General features: G+C 45.9%; 2 protein-coding genes across 9 annotated transcripts in view; one reads left to right on the top strand and one right to left on the bottom strand.

The window, feature by feature from the left end:
- IFT140 (intraflagellar transport 140) overlaps nt 1–4,760 on the bottom strand; it is an 84,815-nt gene extending 80,055 nt beyond the window's left edge. For 3 of the 4 annotated variants that reach the window (XM_058850184.1, XM_058850187.1, XM_058850185.1), the window contains exon 1: nt 4,591–4,702. In XM_058850184.1, the coding sequence (XP_058706167.1) occupies nt 4,591–4,645 (55 nt within the window). In that variant the 5' untranslated portion in view covers nt 4,646–4,702. The other variant, XM_058850186.1, reaches the window with a different exon arrangement.
- Nucleotides 4,761–8,648: 3,888 nt separating this feature from the next.
- The window catches only part of CRAMP1 (cramped chromatin regulator homolog 1), a 52,712-nt gene continuing 44,401 nt past the window's right edge, over nt 8,649–16,959 (top strand). For all 5 annotated transcript variants that reach the window (XR_009278754.1, XR_009278753.1, XM_058849506.1 and 2 more), the window contains exons 1-2: nt 8,649–8,957; nt 11,126–11,475. Coding sequence is in view for 3 of the 5 variants with exons in the window: in XM_058849506.1 (XP_058705489.1) it covers nt 11,127–11,475 (349 nt within the window). In the remaining 2 variants the exon portion in view is untranslated. The remainder of the gene's footprint in view (nt 8,958–11,125; nt 11,476–16,959) is intronic.

Raw genomic sequence — 16,959 nt, 5'->3', positions numbered from 1 at the left:
TTCTGCCCATTGCCTCTTGTGCCATTGCTGAGGCCCACGGAGCAGAGTCTGGTTCATTTTCCTGAGCTTTTCCTGCAGACACTAACAGACAGGGATGAGGTCCCCTCTCAGCCATCTCTTTTTAAGGCTCAGCAGGCCCAGTTCCCAGAACTGGACACAGTGCTCCAGATGTGCCTCACCAGGGCTGAATAGAGGGGCAGAATCCCCTCCCTGACTCACTGACAATGCCTTTCCCCACGCACTCCAGGATCTGCCATCTTGGCCCCAGAGCACATGGCTAGTCAAGGACAGCTGGTGACCCCCAGGTCCTTCTCCACAGGGCTGCTGTCCAGCAGGGCAGCCCCCAGCCTGGACTGGGGCATAGGGTTACTCCTCCTGATACAGAACCCTGCCAAGATCTGGTGAAAAACAAAACAAACTCCCCCAAAATACAACACAAACAAACTGTAGTGGTTTAAGTTTGCTAATCTGAGTTTCCTGGCCAATGCACCAAATAATGTAACAGGTTTAGTGCTGGCTAAAATCACCAGTGCACCTACTAGAATTATTCATTTCCTGCTGTGAGATATTAATTAGGAGGAGGACAAAGTGGGCTCAATACTTAAAAGGTATAAAGAAAACTTTATTAACAGAACTAAAAGAATAATAAGAATCAGAAAAAAACTTGAGAACACTTCTCCTTCCCCTGCCCAACTTCTTTTCTTTCCCAACTGACAACATAGAGACAAAAAATGGCATTTTAAATCAGTTACCACCCCTACAATAGTCTTTCATCAGTTCTTGTAGGGAGAGGAATTTTCTCTCACCATGCCATGGAGTCTTCTCCACAAGAAACAGTTCTCTTGTGGCTTTTAATTTCCACAAATAGCAGCTGCCCGGGAAAATCTGCAATCATGAAGTTCCATTTTCACAGCCTTCCCACTGCTGAGTTAATGAGCCATGTCAACTTATGGGGTATTATTTTAACGATTAACTGCTCAAAAGCAAAGGTTCTCTCCATCTATCTCTGCAATCATCTTCATCTCTGGGAACAGAGGTCTTCTCTCCCTGGGGGCAAAGGGTCATCGTCACTCTCATCTTTCTCTGTTCAAGCTTCTCATGGGATCACAGCTACTTCAACATCTGCTTTGCTTCATTATGGATGCCTCTGCTCACATCTACAGTTTGAACACTCCATCCGCCCATACTTTCTCATTAATTAAACAGAATATTTTAGTGTACCATAGCCCATCTCCATGGCCTTACCAAAAGAATTTTCAGCCCAATACTAGGGCATCTCCTCATTCTCCTTCCATCTGGGACTTGACTCCTTTATTGACCTTAGTGTCTTCATGCTGGTTTTCTATGTGTCTTCATTCTACCCTTTTCTCTCACTCAAGAGGATCAATGTTCTGCAAATTTCATCTGTGCAGTGAGAGTTAATATCTCGCCCAGGCCTGCAGAGGGTCATGATGGTTTCTGCTGGGCAGTGGCCAAAGTAGTCACGATGGATTTCAGGCCGCACTGGGGCTGTGCCAAGATCTCAGAGGGCCCAGCCATAACGAGAACCATGGTGGCGTTCTGGCTGCATGGCTGGTCTCTGCTCCCTGCTTCCTTCTATTTCAGCCGTGGGCTGATGGCTTACCCTCCCTCTGCCTGGCAACTGCTGGGCCGCGATGGCCGCGGCAGAGGGGGCCTGGCCTGGCCTAGAGCCACTTCTGGGGCCCAGCAGACCCTGGCTTGGTGCAGGCTGGGGGCTTGGTGTCAGCAAGATGTGAGAAGCCGCGGCCCCAGCGCCCAGCCTTGCCCCGGGCCCTGCGGCCTCCCGCAACCCACCCGGCCAATGCTGGGGTCCAGTCTGGCCCGGCCCCTCCAGGCCACGCAGGCCGGGAGTGGAGTGGGGCCAGCCCCACCAGTGCCCAGGTACCATTCAAAGCTGGACGCAAGAGAGAGCTTTCCCGGGCTTGCCTGTCTTTAAAATGTCTATTTCACAGAGTCGGATCTAGCTTCTAAATGGATTAATAGGTTGTCAGTTCTCAGAGCTAGCCAGCTATTGGGTTTTGCTAAGCACAGAGGAAGATCTCAGCAGCCCCTCCTAGAAAAATAATTTCTGTGGGTGGCTTCTTCCCTCCTCACCAAATATAAATTAATACAAAACCAGCACACAAACATACACACATAAAAAAGCCCCCAAGCATGAAACGTTTAAAAGACTCCTGTGATATTTTTGGGGAAGAGATGTTTTCTTCTACACAGCTAAATCATGAGTTCAGAACCTTCAGGCACATACATGCACAGCAGTGAGACTTGCCAAACCACCAGCATATATAATGGGAATGAACAGACTCTTAAGGTCTCTTTTCTTTAAATCTTCTGTCAGCACCTAAAATAACTAATTTGCTGGACACTTAATTTAGAAAGGTAGGCAACGCTGTTCAGTAAGCTGGGAGTTCTGTATCTTGCCTCTGACACATAACAAGGAACAACATCAACTACTGGATATGAGAGCAGACAAGAACAGTCAGCCAAAGGACAAACCATTTCATCTTTTAGCACGAGCCACTCACCTTTATCTGCACAATCCTTCAAAACTCTTAGAATTCCCAAAGTGGTACTGAGTGGGTCTAGTTTTATGGCCACTCAAAAAACCCTCAACAAACCTTTCAAATAAAATTTGGAGTGCTTTTCATTTTGATTTCATATATTTCAAAAGTCTTCTTACATCTCCAGTACTGCTCCAGAATTCTGTGCCCATACTACTACTTTACTCCTTGTTTTATCTGTTTCATTTTCCTGTAAGATAGGAAGGATTTAGTCCATATTTGACGATAAGCTTTATGCAGACTCAAAATTTGAAATAATAAAGAATTTTACTTCAGATTAAAATAAAAATATTAGATGCCTAACTGAAAAAAAACCTACATTTCATATCAACAGTTTTATCACACAAGCCATATAGCTGTAATGTCTTCTCCATAGCCACCATTTTCTACTTTTAAGTGTTTCTTGCATCTGTAGTCATAAATATTACTTATTATTCAGATATTTCAGTCTCCTTCAATGACAGAAATAAGTTTATCAAGCTTCCAAACTGCATCTCTTGTTCAGCTCACTAATTTAACTTTTGGAATTAATAGACAGCAAAAAAAAATTTTTCAACCAATAATGTGTATATTTAAAATGGCGGACTGGCACTTCCTAAACAAGATTCAGAGATACTGTCACATAAATCATGGACAACCCCATCTCAGTCCCTGTCTTGCTTTGGCCACCCAAAGTTCAACCTGCAGCTTACACTGCAACTGTACCCTAAACTACTGGCATTGGCACTGAATGGGTTCCTAAAATACTAGAAGGCCACAACGAGGTGTTCACAGAGCCTTCTCCAGGCTAAATAACCATAGCTCTCCAGCCTGTCTCCAGAGCAGAGTGGCTCCAGACCTTGGAGTATCTCTGTGGCCTCCTCTGGACTCTCTCCACCAGCTCCATGTCCTTCCTACACTGGAGCCCCAGAGCTCAAGGTACACCTGAGAGTCTCACCTGAGCGGGGCAGAGGGGCAGACTTGCCCCCTTCCCTGCTGCCCACACTGGGGGGATGAGCCCAGGACATCAGGGTATCTGGGCTGCCAGTGTGCACTGCCAGGTCATTTCTAGTCTTTCATTCATCAGTACCCCAAGTCTTCTCGTCAGGACTGCTCTCAATCTGTTAATCCTTCAGACTATACTGGTAATGGAGATTGCCCCAACCCAGTGCAGACCTTTGCACATGGCTTTGTTGAACTTAATGAGATTCACAGAGATGAACACTACAGACAACATTAATAACTGCAAATGACAGCAGCAAGCCAGAACGTGCACACATATTTCACAAAACAATCATCAATGTTCATGGAGAAAAAAAAAGCTATTCTGTCTTTGAGGACAATACTTTATAAAAGCTGCTTTTATGATCTGTCACAGTGTTATCAGCACATTTAAGCGAGGCTGATACCAGCATTGTTTGCTGTACCTGTAGAGCTCTGCACTCTCTTGCCCCCCAGTCACTACACACATTGTGAAAGGGGTCTCTGTCCAAGTTGCCTTAAAAGACTCTCTGACAAGACTCAACAGTTACCAAAGCAAAAGCAGAGGTTTTTCCTTTAATCCCTACCTATAAGAAATGCTGGTTTTTAAACTCGCAATTGTTCAAAATAGCCAGCCCCAGGAAAAACAAACAAACAAAACAAAACAAAAAAACCACCAAACTGCTCTGTTCAACAAAAAGATAGTTAATGACTATGTACAATCTTCTCTAATTAGTAAAACAGATTAAGCAAAATCCCGGTTGAATCCTGGACCCGCACAAAGGGAGAAGGGGTGAGGAGCCTGTGTCAGGCAAAGCCCAGGCTGCTGCTGTCGTGAGCAGCTCCTGGACTGGACCGAACCCTGCCCGAGTCTCTCACCCGCGCCGTGACCGCTACTCGCCGGCACAGAACAAGGGGCTCCAAGAACTCCCCGGCTCCGAGAGGGCAAACACGCGGGCCACGCCACTATGTTCTCGCCCGCGGGTGGATTCGGCCGCCCCCACCCCAGCTCCCGCCGCCCGCGAGCAGCAGCTCAAGCGCCCCTCACCTCCGGCTGACCGCGATCGACCCCGCTGCCGCAGGCCGGACGCAGATACAACCATGGAGAGCCAGCCGACACGCCGCGGGTTGCTGCGGGCAGAGCCCGCCGCCCTCTCCCCCACCCCCGCACTCACCGCTCGTGCCGCAGGCCGCACTCGCTCCGCGATGCTTGGCGTTACCCCGACAACGTGGCGAGCCTGAGCGGAAATTGCCGAGTGGAGCCGAGGGGTGGCGGGAATGGCCGAAGCCGCCCGGCGGTACACGGAGAGTGGCGGAAAGTGCCGAGCGCAGTGCGTCTGGCGGTGGTCCCGCGCGTGATGGCTGCTGCGCTGTCCCCGCGCTGGGCGCGGGTCCTAGAGCCGTCTTCAGGGTTTGGTGGCTTGACCTGTCAGGAACTCTTTCTATCGCAGGTGATGGACTGTGCCGCCGCCCCGAGAATCGAGATCCTTCCCCAAACCCTCCCGGCCCCAAACGCTATCGAGCACCTGCTGTGACGGAGCGTGATCCAGGTGAACCTCCGTGAACGCATATCATAACCATATTTAATTATACCGCCCGGAGCTCAGCGGCTCTTAGAGTTTTGGGGGAAAAAGTTTTTTACTTAATAACCAAGTTTTTCTAGTAACATCTAAATGAAGACAACCCGTAAAGCCCTTCCTACCACCCTGCACCTCCTCAGCACGCCATCTACAAGCCAGGTCAGGTACAGCGCAGCTCCATTCCCAGCTCTTGCCCCCATTGGGCCTGCAGCCAGCCCGAACAGCCAGGTTTGCCTAACACCTTCAAAAAGGTTGAAAAAATTCAAGACCAAATCCTCACAGCACTGTCCTATCCACAGTCAGTTGTAATTCCTCTGAAGTCACAACACTTCTATGCAAGCCGATGAAAAGCAGACACACCTGGTACAGCTACGACGACCAGCTCCTGCATATTTCAAGGTTGACTGGCCATGTGTAACATGTAGTTTATGTGGTGTTTTATCAGTTTCCTTTCCCAAATACACGAGGACTCTTCCGGAAAAAAACAAATCCCCAACCAACCAACAACAACCAACAACACTCTGTTTTGGTAGGAAATAGGAAAAAGTACCTAGTGAGAGGCACACTGTATTGAAACACACTGTATACCTAATCAAATTATGGGTAGGCTTCAGGTAGAGAGGCAAAATACTAGCTTTAGACCTTCTTGTTACGAGTCAGCAACCCCTGTAGACCAGAGCAGCAGAACTGACAAAGTCCTGTTTCCTGGAGCTTTCTATCTTCTCTCTTAAAAGGCATCAGCTCTAATAGTCATTTATGGCATCTCTTCATGGTGGATCCTTGAACATGCAATAGCCCCTTTAGTTCACTCAGGTGCCACTCCCAAAGCAGTCAGCAATTCATCTCTTGTCTCTGCCCACTGTAGGTTTGAGTTTGTCAGACAAATAGTTGAGGATTTGAGCGGACCGTGTGGAGATGCCCTGTTTTCTCAGACAACCAGGCTGTTCTGGAAACTACTGCAACTATGTGATACAATCAAGTCAGAGACACACAGCCAGCTGAAGCCTCAAAGAATCATCTAGTCTATCATTCCTTTCTGGGCTAGAATAAAAATAGTCTAAACAACCCACTGACTCTCTGCTCAAGTGACCACTTTACAGCTATCAGAATTGGCTGATTCAATGTTACACAAAATTTTCCCCAATAACTAAACTATATACCTGCATTTGTGCAGGCTTAACTGGAAATAAAGTTTTCCTGCCCTTCAATATTCAACAGAGAAGCCCTGCCTCTATGATAAATAGACAAGTGAATGTGAAATCATAGGATCTTAATATCTTCCCACCTACTCATAAAATCATATAACCACAGAATAGTTTGGGTTGAAAGGGGCCTTAAAAATCATCTAGTTCCAAGTCCCTGGTATCATAAAAGATGCCTAACAGCTCCAAGTCCCTAAAGTCCTAGGACTGGCTGCAGTAGTGCAGTTGCTCACAGTCCATTTCCTCTCTTCCCCTAAGAGCTTGACCTCACACAACAAGAGAAAAACAAAATTGGAGGACTAGGTGCTTCCTATTCTGCAAGCAATAAGGGATTAACAATACCAGTCTGTCCTGATTTAAATCCTCTTACCTGCATGGGAAAGAATTGCTTTAACAACACAAAGACCATGCGTTATTTTTTGCCAGAATAAACAACTTCAGAGCCTTTTAAGAAGAAATAAATTATGAATGAAATGTACTAGCTTCTAATCTAAAAGGAAAATACAGAACATTCACTATATTGGTGGCTTTTACATCTAGGATCTTTGGAAGAGTATTTCCATGTTATAATTTGCAAAGATCATGCACATTAGATGCAAAATTAAAAACAATTTAACATAAATTTAAAGTACTAACTTTGTCCTTCTGCTGAACAGTTCTGCATTGCTTGCTCTATTTTCTAGTAAAAACACACTTTGTTCATACCTTAAAACACACAGGATGTGGGACAAATCCAAGTTAATGTTCTTGCCTAGCCTAGAAAACCACGGCAACAAACACCAGAAGATTATTTGCATTTTGTAGTTGTACAGGTCTGTAAAAACAGAATAGCGGGGAAGGGCTGTGATCAAAACCAAACAAATGGAAGTTCAAGCGCCTTTTGACGTCTCACCCTACCCCCTGCCTTTCAGCTCTTGTCCAACTCCTTTTCAGTCAGCTTTTCTCTCACAAACATTTAGACACATGAGCAATTTCACACCTTAACAGTCCACTGGAGGAAATGAGGCTATTCGAGAATGGAAAGCTATTTACATGCAGAGAGAATGGAAACCTTCAGATGGAGAGCTGAATGTAATTCGACATCTCTGAGGAAGGCACTATGGAAATACATGGTAGTAGAGGTGCAGAATCCATAATTTCCTAACAGTATTGTTGAATTTAGTTGCGGCCAAACAAAGGAGCAAAAATAAGCCATATGATCTTGTGCTAGATTATAACAAAACTGAAAAATACTCTCTTAAAAAACCCCAAACAATTAAGATGCAGATTTAAATTCAAAGCTAGGCACTGGAGACAAACTTTTTTTTTAATTCGGTTACTCACAAATACACTTTATAGCATATTTACAGTGCTCAAGACATGTTCCAATCATCATAGATAATTACTTACAACATGCTCCACAGGAGCCAATTTTTTCAAAATTTAGACATCATCATGAGGTTTAACTAGTTACAACATTATTTCTAAGCTTACAAATATTTTCCTCAGAAGAGGACTAAGGCATCCTTTTCTGGTATGAGAGTTATAAAGATCAAAAAAGAGGATGATCTAATATTCTTTCGACAAACACCTTATTAAGGGATAAGCATCTCACGCACTATTAGTGGTAAGATTTTTTTTAAATTATCTTGCTTAGTAGTTAACGTGAAGACACCACGCAGAAGTATCAGTCCACGTCAAGGAGCCCCCGCTGTGAAAAGAAGTATGCCCAGCAGCAAGCCCTGGTCCAGCGAACGGCCTCGCATGGGGTGCCTGTTCCCACATACAGCCCAGGAACGTCCCAATTGCTCCAGTAAGAGCGGCCCCACACTTTTCCCAGGGTCCCAGCAAAGGGAGCGATGCCGGCCCAATACGATTTCCCTAGGTAGCGAGCCCCAGCTCCGCTGGCCCGCTCTATAGGGGCGGAGGAAGGCCCCGAGGGAGCGCTAAGCGAACCCGCCGAACCAGGGCAAAGCCATAGCACCCTCACCCGCCGCCAGCCACAAATAGTGCGCTGCATGCAAATCACCCGCTCCCTGACCAATGGAATCCTGGGCCCGGCCCGAAGGTCTCGGTTAAAGGGCTCTCAATTGGTTTTTCTTTCAGCCAATCAACAGCCAGATCTCGGATTCACCCCGGCCCTGGCGGACACGCGCAGCCGTCTCTTCCTCCTCGCGGAGCTTTCGTCACGCGCCCCGCGCCGCGCTTTGTTTGGCTCGCGCTGGGGCCGCAGCCGCGGCCCCGCCCCCGCCTCGCTCCCGCTCGCCGCCGGCCAATGGAGCGCGTTGTTTGGGGGGCGGGGAGCGCAGACGCTCTCAGCTGGGCCCGCGCGCCGCGGCCCCGCCCCTGGCCAGGGCAGGGCGAGGAGGAACCGGAACCGCCGCAGCTCCAGCCCGGCCCAAGCCCTGCCGAGCCTGGCAGTGCTGGGACTGCCGCTGGGTTTCGGAGCAGCCCGGGGAAGCGGTCGGCCCAACAGCCGGGAACGGGGTTGCCACCGCCAGCAAAACTGGGAGGGCCGCTGGGCTCCGCGCCGGCCGCCTCCAGAGCTGGCGGGTCTGAGCGCTGCCCGGGTGTGCCTTGGACTGCGGGTGCCGAGGCAGCCGCCGGCGGGGGAGCCGGAGCGCGGAGGCTGCGTGACGGCATTGATGCGGCAGGTGAGGCAGGGGAGTGGGCTGGAGGCTGTGGGGCGGGATGCACCTGGCCTTGGGGAGACCGGCCCGGCCCCGCTCTCCCGTCCGGGCCGGCCGCGTTTGTGGAACGGGTCTTTGCGGCTCTTACGGGAGGCAGCGGGGGGACGACCATGAGGGTGTAGACGACCAAAGCAGCAAGGCTGAAGAACTTTTCACTTTAGGAGAAAAAGAGAAAGGAGGAAAAAGATGAAAACGAAAGGATAAAGCAGCTATAACGGGGAAACTGCATGTAGGGCTTAGGCAGAGTACTGGAAGGAGCCAGTTAGTTGAGAAGTGGGGCAGATCCTGGGGTGTGCTACTCGGGTCCTGTAAGGAGGTGTCCCCAAGGAGTGTCTTTGTTACTCCCTCGCTAATTGTTGGGGAAGGACAGTGGGTGGGTGCATAGTTTAATTTGCAGTAACAAAACCAAGCTTGAAAATATTTGAGCCTTGCTTACACGAAGTTTTTGAGCACACACTGTCAGAATTGGAAGATTTCTGTCCTCAAAATAACTAGAAACTGTTAGATTTTGCTGTGTGAAGAACCAGTCTGTAACTAGGGACCTGTCAGATGAATAAATAACCAAATTTCAGTGTGAGTTTAGATCCACAGTTCTAGCATCAGTTTATTGAGCATTTTCAAGGAGTGAAACATTGCCTAACAGAATTCTGGATGGATTCAGTGGTTTAGCTGAAAATTAGAGGGAAAAATATAATTTTAATAGTAAGAATACAACCTGTAAGCAGTAACATCATGAGCTTGTCTGCCATATCATGTTGATGTGTCTTCTTTATTTTGAACCTTGTTATCCTGGTGCCAGCATAATCTGTAGTCATTCCAATCTTTGTGATATTCAGAATTTCCTCCTCGTGTTGGTTATCTTTTCCCTAGATGGAAGTTGGATGGTGGTTCCTGCCATGGTATCAAGGCAGCTGCATCCCAAGTGCTGCTTCTTGCTGGGTGCTCTAACTGGCTCTTTTTTGGAAGTTGACTTCTTTTAGATATGCTGTCAGTTAATATTTTTACAGTCTTTAAGGAAAACTAAAACTGTTGTTGGGTTTAAACAGATAATGTGATTTAATGCCTTAGGTTTGTGTCATATCTGACATTTTGTTCCAAGTATTTGAAAAAAGTCTTCAGAATTGAGGGGATTTATGAAGTCAGCACAGGAAGTGGTCATCCCAGCAACTGGTCCCAATGTCAGGTCCAAAAGTTGACAGATGCCTTTTAACACCCAGAGATGCTTTCAGGGTTCAGGGCTGTCCTGCGTGGCCAGGGTCTCTGCATGGCCAGGAGCAACGAAGCAAGGGTACGCAACAGCTGTAGGTGCCAACGAAGTTTATTGCCCTCCAAATTAAAAATAATGAAAAGAGGAAAAAGAATGGGGTGGCATTAATTCTTTCCCAGCAGAGGCGGCGGGCAGAGGTGCCGGCATGGGGAGCTGGTCCCTGCCCGTTCCCGGTGACAGAACAGACCCGGCCCACGGTGCTGCCGTCGGCGGGGGCGGCGGGGTCGGGGCTGCCCAGCGGGAAGGAGCGCGGGGAGGTGCGGGGTGGGGGCGGAGGGGAGCGGGAACCTCGGGAGTCTCGGCCAGTCCCAGCCCCAGACACACACAGAGAGGAGGAGAAGCCGCCGCCGCATCCAGGAGCATGGATCCCCCCCCCGCGGCGGGCCGGGCCGCGGCTCCGCGGTGAGAAGAGAGGAGAGCCCCGGGCCCGGGAGCCGCGGAGGGGTGGGATGGGATGGGGGAGTAGCACTTCCCCGCTCCGTTCTGCTCCGCCAGCCCAGCGGCTGCCTCTCTTCCAGCGCTGGCGAGCGCTTCCACACGCGCGAGTTTGACCGGGCGATTTCTCGGCCAAAGGCGGCCCGGAGCCCTTCGGGACGGAGACGAGGGGCTACCGGGGGGCCCTGGCTGCCGTTTGGGCCGGTTTCGGGGGGGTTGTGGCGGGGCTTTCCCCCTCCCGCCCTCGGCACAGGTTGTTGGGTCGGGACAGCAAACGAAAGGGGATTTAGTAACAAACAACGGCGGCCATGTTGAGAGGAATTTCTGCAGCTAAACTTCTCCCTCTCAGCCCAGGGGTTTCTCTGCCTCCCTGGGGGACTCCCTGGCCTTACTGTGTGATCGCCTCTTTTCTCCCTCTCCTACCCCGCAGGATGACAGTGAAACTGGGAGAGAGCAGCGGGGAGGAAGGGGTGAAAAAGCTGGGCAAGAGAGCAGGAGGAGATGAGGAGTCCCTCGAAGAAGAAGGGGCAGGAGGAGGAGGAGAGGCAGCTCCAGGCAGCAGCAGCACAAAGAAAGAGGAGAAGATCATTAACAGCAACACTACCAGCAGCCCTCCACCGAACCCCAACTTGTCACCGGCCTCTGCCTCTCTCCAGCCCTCCCAGAGCCAGGACCAGCATCATTTTCTCAGATCCAGCGTCAGACCTCAGAGCAAGAGACTGAAGAAGGATTCTCAGGCATCCTCCTCGGCTGGCAGCAGCACAGCCGGGAAAGGCAAAGGTACTGTATTTTGACACCCTAAAAACATTCAGGCAAGGGGGATGGCAAAGAGGGGAGGCACCTGTGGGGCTGTGGGTTGTTATTCTCTTTCTGTAGATGCCATCTTTTGTTTAGTTTTGGGAAGGTGTTTTGGGGCTTGTTTTTCATGGCTGAAATCTTCTTTGTGTCCCAAGGCTTCAGCTTCTCTCCTGCTCACTATCTTCTCTGCACTTCAAGAAATGGGGGGTCTGGATATTTATGTGGAGGAGGAAAAATTCTGCATTATTGAAGCAAGTCTTTAATGTCTTTATTTCATCTCTCTCGAGTTTTGGGAAATTCCTGTGTTTTTGATTAGGAAATCAGACTCTAGCTAGCTGTGTAATCAGGTGGCTGCACTCTGAATTCTGTTATTGGATAGTAACAAAATATCTACTGGGTGCTATTTAGCAAAGAAAAAAAAAACCCACCCACAAGACATTGGTGATTTCCCCCAATTATTTCTATTATCCAAATAACTGTTTTAGAAACAGCAATGAAATGCGCATATTGACGTATTTGTTTCTAAGGTGTTGGGAGTCCTGTTTCACTGTTTCAGAACAGTTTGGGCACCTATGTGATAAGAGTTTTTATTAAGATTGGCTTATATACATCTGAAAGTCTGTAGGTGCAGACGTACACACACCTGCTTTTTCACTTAGCACTGGAGACAAGAGTTTGATTTTGGGGTTCATTTGTAGCTGTTTCTAACTTGAATAGCTGGAAGGCAGCAGGGATATTTGAGTATTTTGGTGCTATTGTGTATGTTCAGCAGTGACTAGATGACAGCACTGCAGTTGAGCTGCACTTGAGCCTAATTTTGGATATCGTGCTAAAGTACTCAAGTGTTATTTTCTGTTATTTTTTTGAGAAAAATAGCACTCAAAGATTGCATCAACATTTAAAATAATGAAATTTACTCTTGTCTGCTAAATTGAAGTACAATTCCATGTAGCATAAATGTGTCCTGGAGGTTATCTCACTCTTGTCCATCTCAGGGGTGTGCATATGCTGAGCATTAAGTAAACATTGCAATTAGGATGGTTTTGTATTGCAGTAATAAAGCAGTGCAAATTGGGATATTTTAGTTACTGTTATATCAGAAAAATGTTCTTGAACTCAGTTGCTTGACAGTTGGTATAATTGACTAAAGTATTTCTAAATACCTTTGTAAGTCCTCTTTAATCTCTTGAATGTTAAATGAAAGCTCTGTGTGGTGGTAGAGGACAGAATAGAAAGGCCTACCTAATTCTTCTTGCATTTACATGAAACCAAATAATGGAATACCCAGGAGTGTTTTGCTACGTATAATTAATTGCAGAATTGTAAATAGTATTAGATGCGAGGAGGTGTTTCTTTGAAATATGTCCTGTCCATGATTCACAAGTTGAATATGTCCATTTGAAATTATTCCATTGATTTGGAAGTGCATACATGTGTGAACAAATATATATGTTTGTGCATTTGTACATGAACATTTATTTCCAATTCTAGAGCAGCAGAATGATTTTTAACTAGGAGTATCAACACAATAGGAAAAGAAATTTCATACATTTTTGCAAGTCAGATTCCAAAAGAAACATAAGAAAATTGCATACAGAACAGAAAATATTATCTCAGTAACCAGTCATGGATAGTGCTTGCAATCACTGTACCACGTTATCAGGTTTGGGAGAACTTCTTCAATTCTTCAGGAGTGACAGTGGTAGAATTAGGACTGTGCTTTCACTTTTTCAATTTTAAGATCAGTCACAGCTCTGTCTGGCCAGATTTGGTGTGAATGTGTCCGATTGAATTCTCTGATATGGTTGAGATTATAATTGTCAGATTTTGGAGAACAGAGCCATGGAGCGGGATCCTTTCTAATTTGAGTTCTTTATGTTCAGAGATGCATAATGAGAGGTTTTCCAGGCTTGTCTAAATTCTCCCTAGTAGAACGCTTTGTGATCAGAATTCACAGTGTTCTGACCAAAGTGTTTCACAGAGCCAGCTTCTGATAGGGAATGAATGGAAGGGTGGAGATAATTAATAAAGATTGGACTTAAATCCTTTCATTAGCTGTCCCACTAACTTTCTCCTCCCTCTGTAAGTATAAAAATGATGAAAAAACTGGAGTGCATCAGCTCTGAACCTGGAAGCTTTTGCATTGTTTATGTCAAAGTCAAGGAGATGGGTGCACAAGTAACTCTGGCAGTGGCCAGCTGGAGTGGCATGCTTATGCTTGGTCCAGTGAAACCAGAAACTTGTTTTTGTCATAGGCATTCAATAATGTTGTGTAACTCTTAACATTTTATTGAAATGATTCTGCTTCTAGAACCTTTCTATTCTGAAGGGGAAAATCCAATTTTTAAAGAGTGTGATCAATGTACTTGCTTTCTTTCAAATTGTAGTTGCCCAGCAGGCATTGGTTTGTCTTCAGAAAAGTTTTGAAAATAGTATTTTTTTTCTGTGTGTTGCAAATTCCTTTTTACTTCTGGCATTCATGCTTTTGGGGTCCTTAATTGTAGCAGACAAATTATTGATAAAATTGGCTGTAAACTGTAAAAAGAGTGTGCCACTCAGCAGCTGCTGACTTTTCAACTTTATCTTACTGTTGTTCAGGGAAGCTTGCTCATAATAATTCCCAAGTACTGCCTCATGCCTCGTGGAGTGTGTAAACATGTTGCTAATAGTCAGATTGCCCTGATGTACTCTTTAATTGCACCTTTGAATTCTGCCTCTTGCCTTTTGTGTATTGAGGTGCACTTTTGAGTTTAGGGCAAGAATTACAATGGAAGTAGTACAGTAAAATTAAGTTTGGAAACTATTTCACTTCAGTAGCCAATCCATTTGGAATTGTGGGAAGTTTTATCAAATTACCTGCACAAATACCTAAATCTCTGCATTTTTTTAGAATTATTATCATGCTCTTTTCAACTGTTTGTTACCTTTCAATTGTATTTTCAAGGTCATAGTCTACACCTCAACTGATGCATGACTTTTGAAGCATGAAGACTTGAAAGAAAGTCTTCAAGTAATTGCACGAAGCCATAGCAGGAACTTGAAGGACTGGTGGTGTTGAGACAGTTTGTTGTGTGAGTTCCATTGCAGGGAAGTTTGTTGAGGGCGGAGATGCAGACCAAGTTAAGGTTTCTGAGAAAGGGATTTCTGAGTTTGCTTCTCAAACACCAACATGCCACATGGTTGCTGAGCATGAGGTGTTGAGGTGTTGTGTTTTGGGGCTTTGGTCCATGAAGCCAGAGTGGATGGAATATGTATATGCATGTATATTGTGACCATGTTGGTAAAAGACGGTGGGGAATACATTGCTATCATGTGCTGTAGATGTAGCTTGAACTAGAGTAGAGTATTCCCATTTCCATGCTTTTATCCATTTTCTGAATGCAGAAAGTCCGAAGTCAGGAGGACTAGCCTTATGGTGATGAGCAGAAGCTTGAAGATGTCTTTCATGCTGTTCTGCATTTATTCTAAAATGTGTAGAATGGCTCAAACAAGTATTTGGGTTTGTTTTGCGGTAATAAGCAGTTCTTTTTTGAAAAAGGACTTATTCTGCTGAAATCTTACTTGAATTAAAGCATTCCATCTTCTTCCATGGTATAGAACTTGCTGAAAAGCAGCCTAGTTTGTTTCAGCGTGCCAACGTTCAGCGTTCGGCATGTGGGTTAAATCAAGGACTCTGCTGTAGAGAGGATGTAGATACCAAAATACCTGATATATATCCTTACAATGTGTTTTATTGTATCTTCCTGAGTTCATATGTTGCAGAATATGCTGTAACAATCATTTGAGATGTTACTCCTCCAGCATTATTTTTCTAGGACATGAATCCCTGTTTAAAAATTACTGGCACAGTCCCTTGTTCTGAAATTCTCCTTAATTCTATCCATCTCACTTGTACTTGGTACCTCTCCTTCCATCCTACCCTGACATGCTTTCATTCATTCTTTGCCATCTTGTTTACTCCAGTTCTCCTTCCCTCCCTTTCGAAGTGGCTCAGGACCAGGACTCTACAGTATCTCATCCTGTACCACAAGAGGAGGATTTTCTCCTCCTGTGCAATAGGTACTGAGCTCTGACAGGTACATACCTGCAAAGTTGCACAGCTTCAGGATTAAGTGGAACTTCATACTGAGCTTTATGGGTGTTTTCTTTGGGAAGAGCGAGAGAATAGTGATTTACAGGAAATGGGGGCGTGACCAAACATATAATAAACCATGGGAGTTTTTTAGAGCTCTTCTTGGTTAGCTCAGATGGTGCTGCCTTTGATAAATTGTATATTAAATATATCCCCATCCACAGAGAAGCAACCTGTCAGTGTAGGTTTTTTGTTAGAAGGCTCTGGTTGATAATTGATACTGTGGATGCTTTAAACACATTCAACTACCTCTAATTTTCTAACTAGTGACAGTTAGGAGAAGATAGGCTATCACTGTCCATGTAGGACAGTTACCAGTTGAGCCTGAGATTAGCTGAGTTGGTCAGAGCATGGTACTAAGAATGCCAAGGTCAAAGGTACAGTTCCTGTATGGGCCATTTATGTATGAGCTGGACTCCATCATCCTTGTGGGTCCCTTCCAACTCAGAATATTTTGTGGTTCTCTCTTTCACACTTTGGATGTTAATTCACAAGAACACTATATGATATAACCATGCAATAAGACACAAGCTGTTCTAGACTTGCCCTTCTCAGGAGTCCATGCTATGTCCTGTGGAGGCAGGGCAGAAACTTCCTTTCCAGTTACAAAGTTAGCACTCAAAATGAAGTAGTGACTTGCAGGGAATTTGTCTGTAACAAGTTGGCATTTGCATCCTTCTGCTTTGAGGAGTGAGTTAGTCCTAACATCCAGCAGTTGAACTGTGGCAGGCAAGAGTGTGAATGCACCATCTTGTTTTTACAGGTATTCCCAAATGAATGTTCCACCTACAGTGACTGGTGATGCCTGAAGAAGTTAAGATGTTGTGAGCTAAGCCTGTAACCCAGCCTGTGTTTTGGGATACAAGGGTGTAGTGAGGATTTACTCTGGAGATTCCAGCTTTCGTGTGTGTGTAATCTGTCAAGGAAGATATGGGTCAGGTGGCCTGTAAGAGCTGTCAGTGGAAAACTGAAAGGCAAACTCTGTGATGCTACCTAGAAGGAAGAACTTGTGGCAGTAGCCATGATGAGATCCTGACTATCAGAATCTCAGTTATTTTAAACATGTCTGTTCCATTGTTCATTTTCGTATCGGATTCTTAAACTGCAGTCTTCAAATCTCTTTATATAAATTTTTGCAAGTGTTTATGTTTTGATTAGAATTACAAAGACAGCTTTTTCCATGGGAATGTAGTTTGAGATGATATTATGCTAGTCACAGATAAATGAAGTTTTTATAGGTGGGTAGAGAGCACTGGACAAAAGGAATGAATTAGTTTCTCTGGAACATTGGTGTTCTGACCCATTATTTCATTTGGGTTACAGTTCAAATACTG

This window comes from Poecile atricapillus, chromosome 14 (assembly GCF_030490865.1).
Source record: "Poecile atricapillus isolate bPoeAtr1 chromosome 14, bPoeAtr1.hap1, whole genome shotgun sequence".
In the NCBI taxonomy this organism is placed as follows: domain Eukaryota; kingdom Metazoa; phylum Chordata; class Aves; order Passeriformes; family Paridae; genus Poecile; species Poecile atricapillus.
The sequence above is the reverse complement of the archived record's forward strand: the minus strand, read 5'-3'. Positions and strand labels throughout refer to the sequence as shown.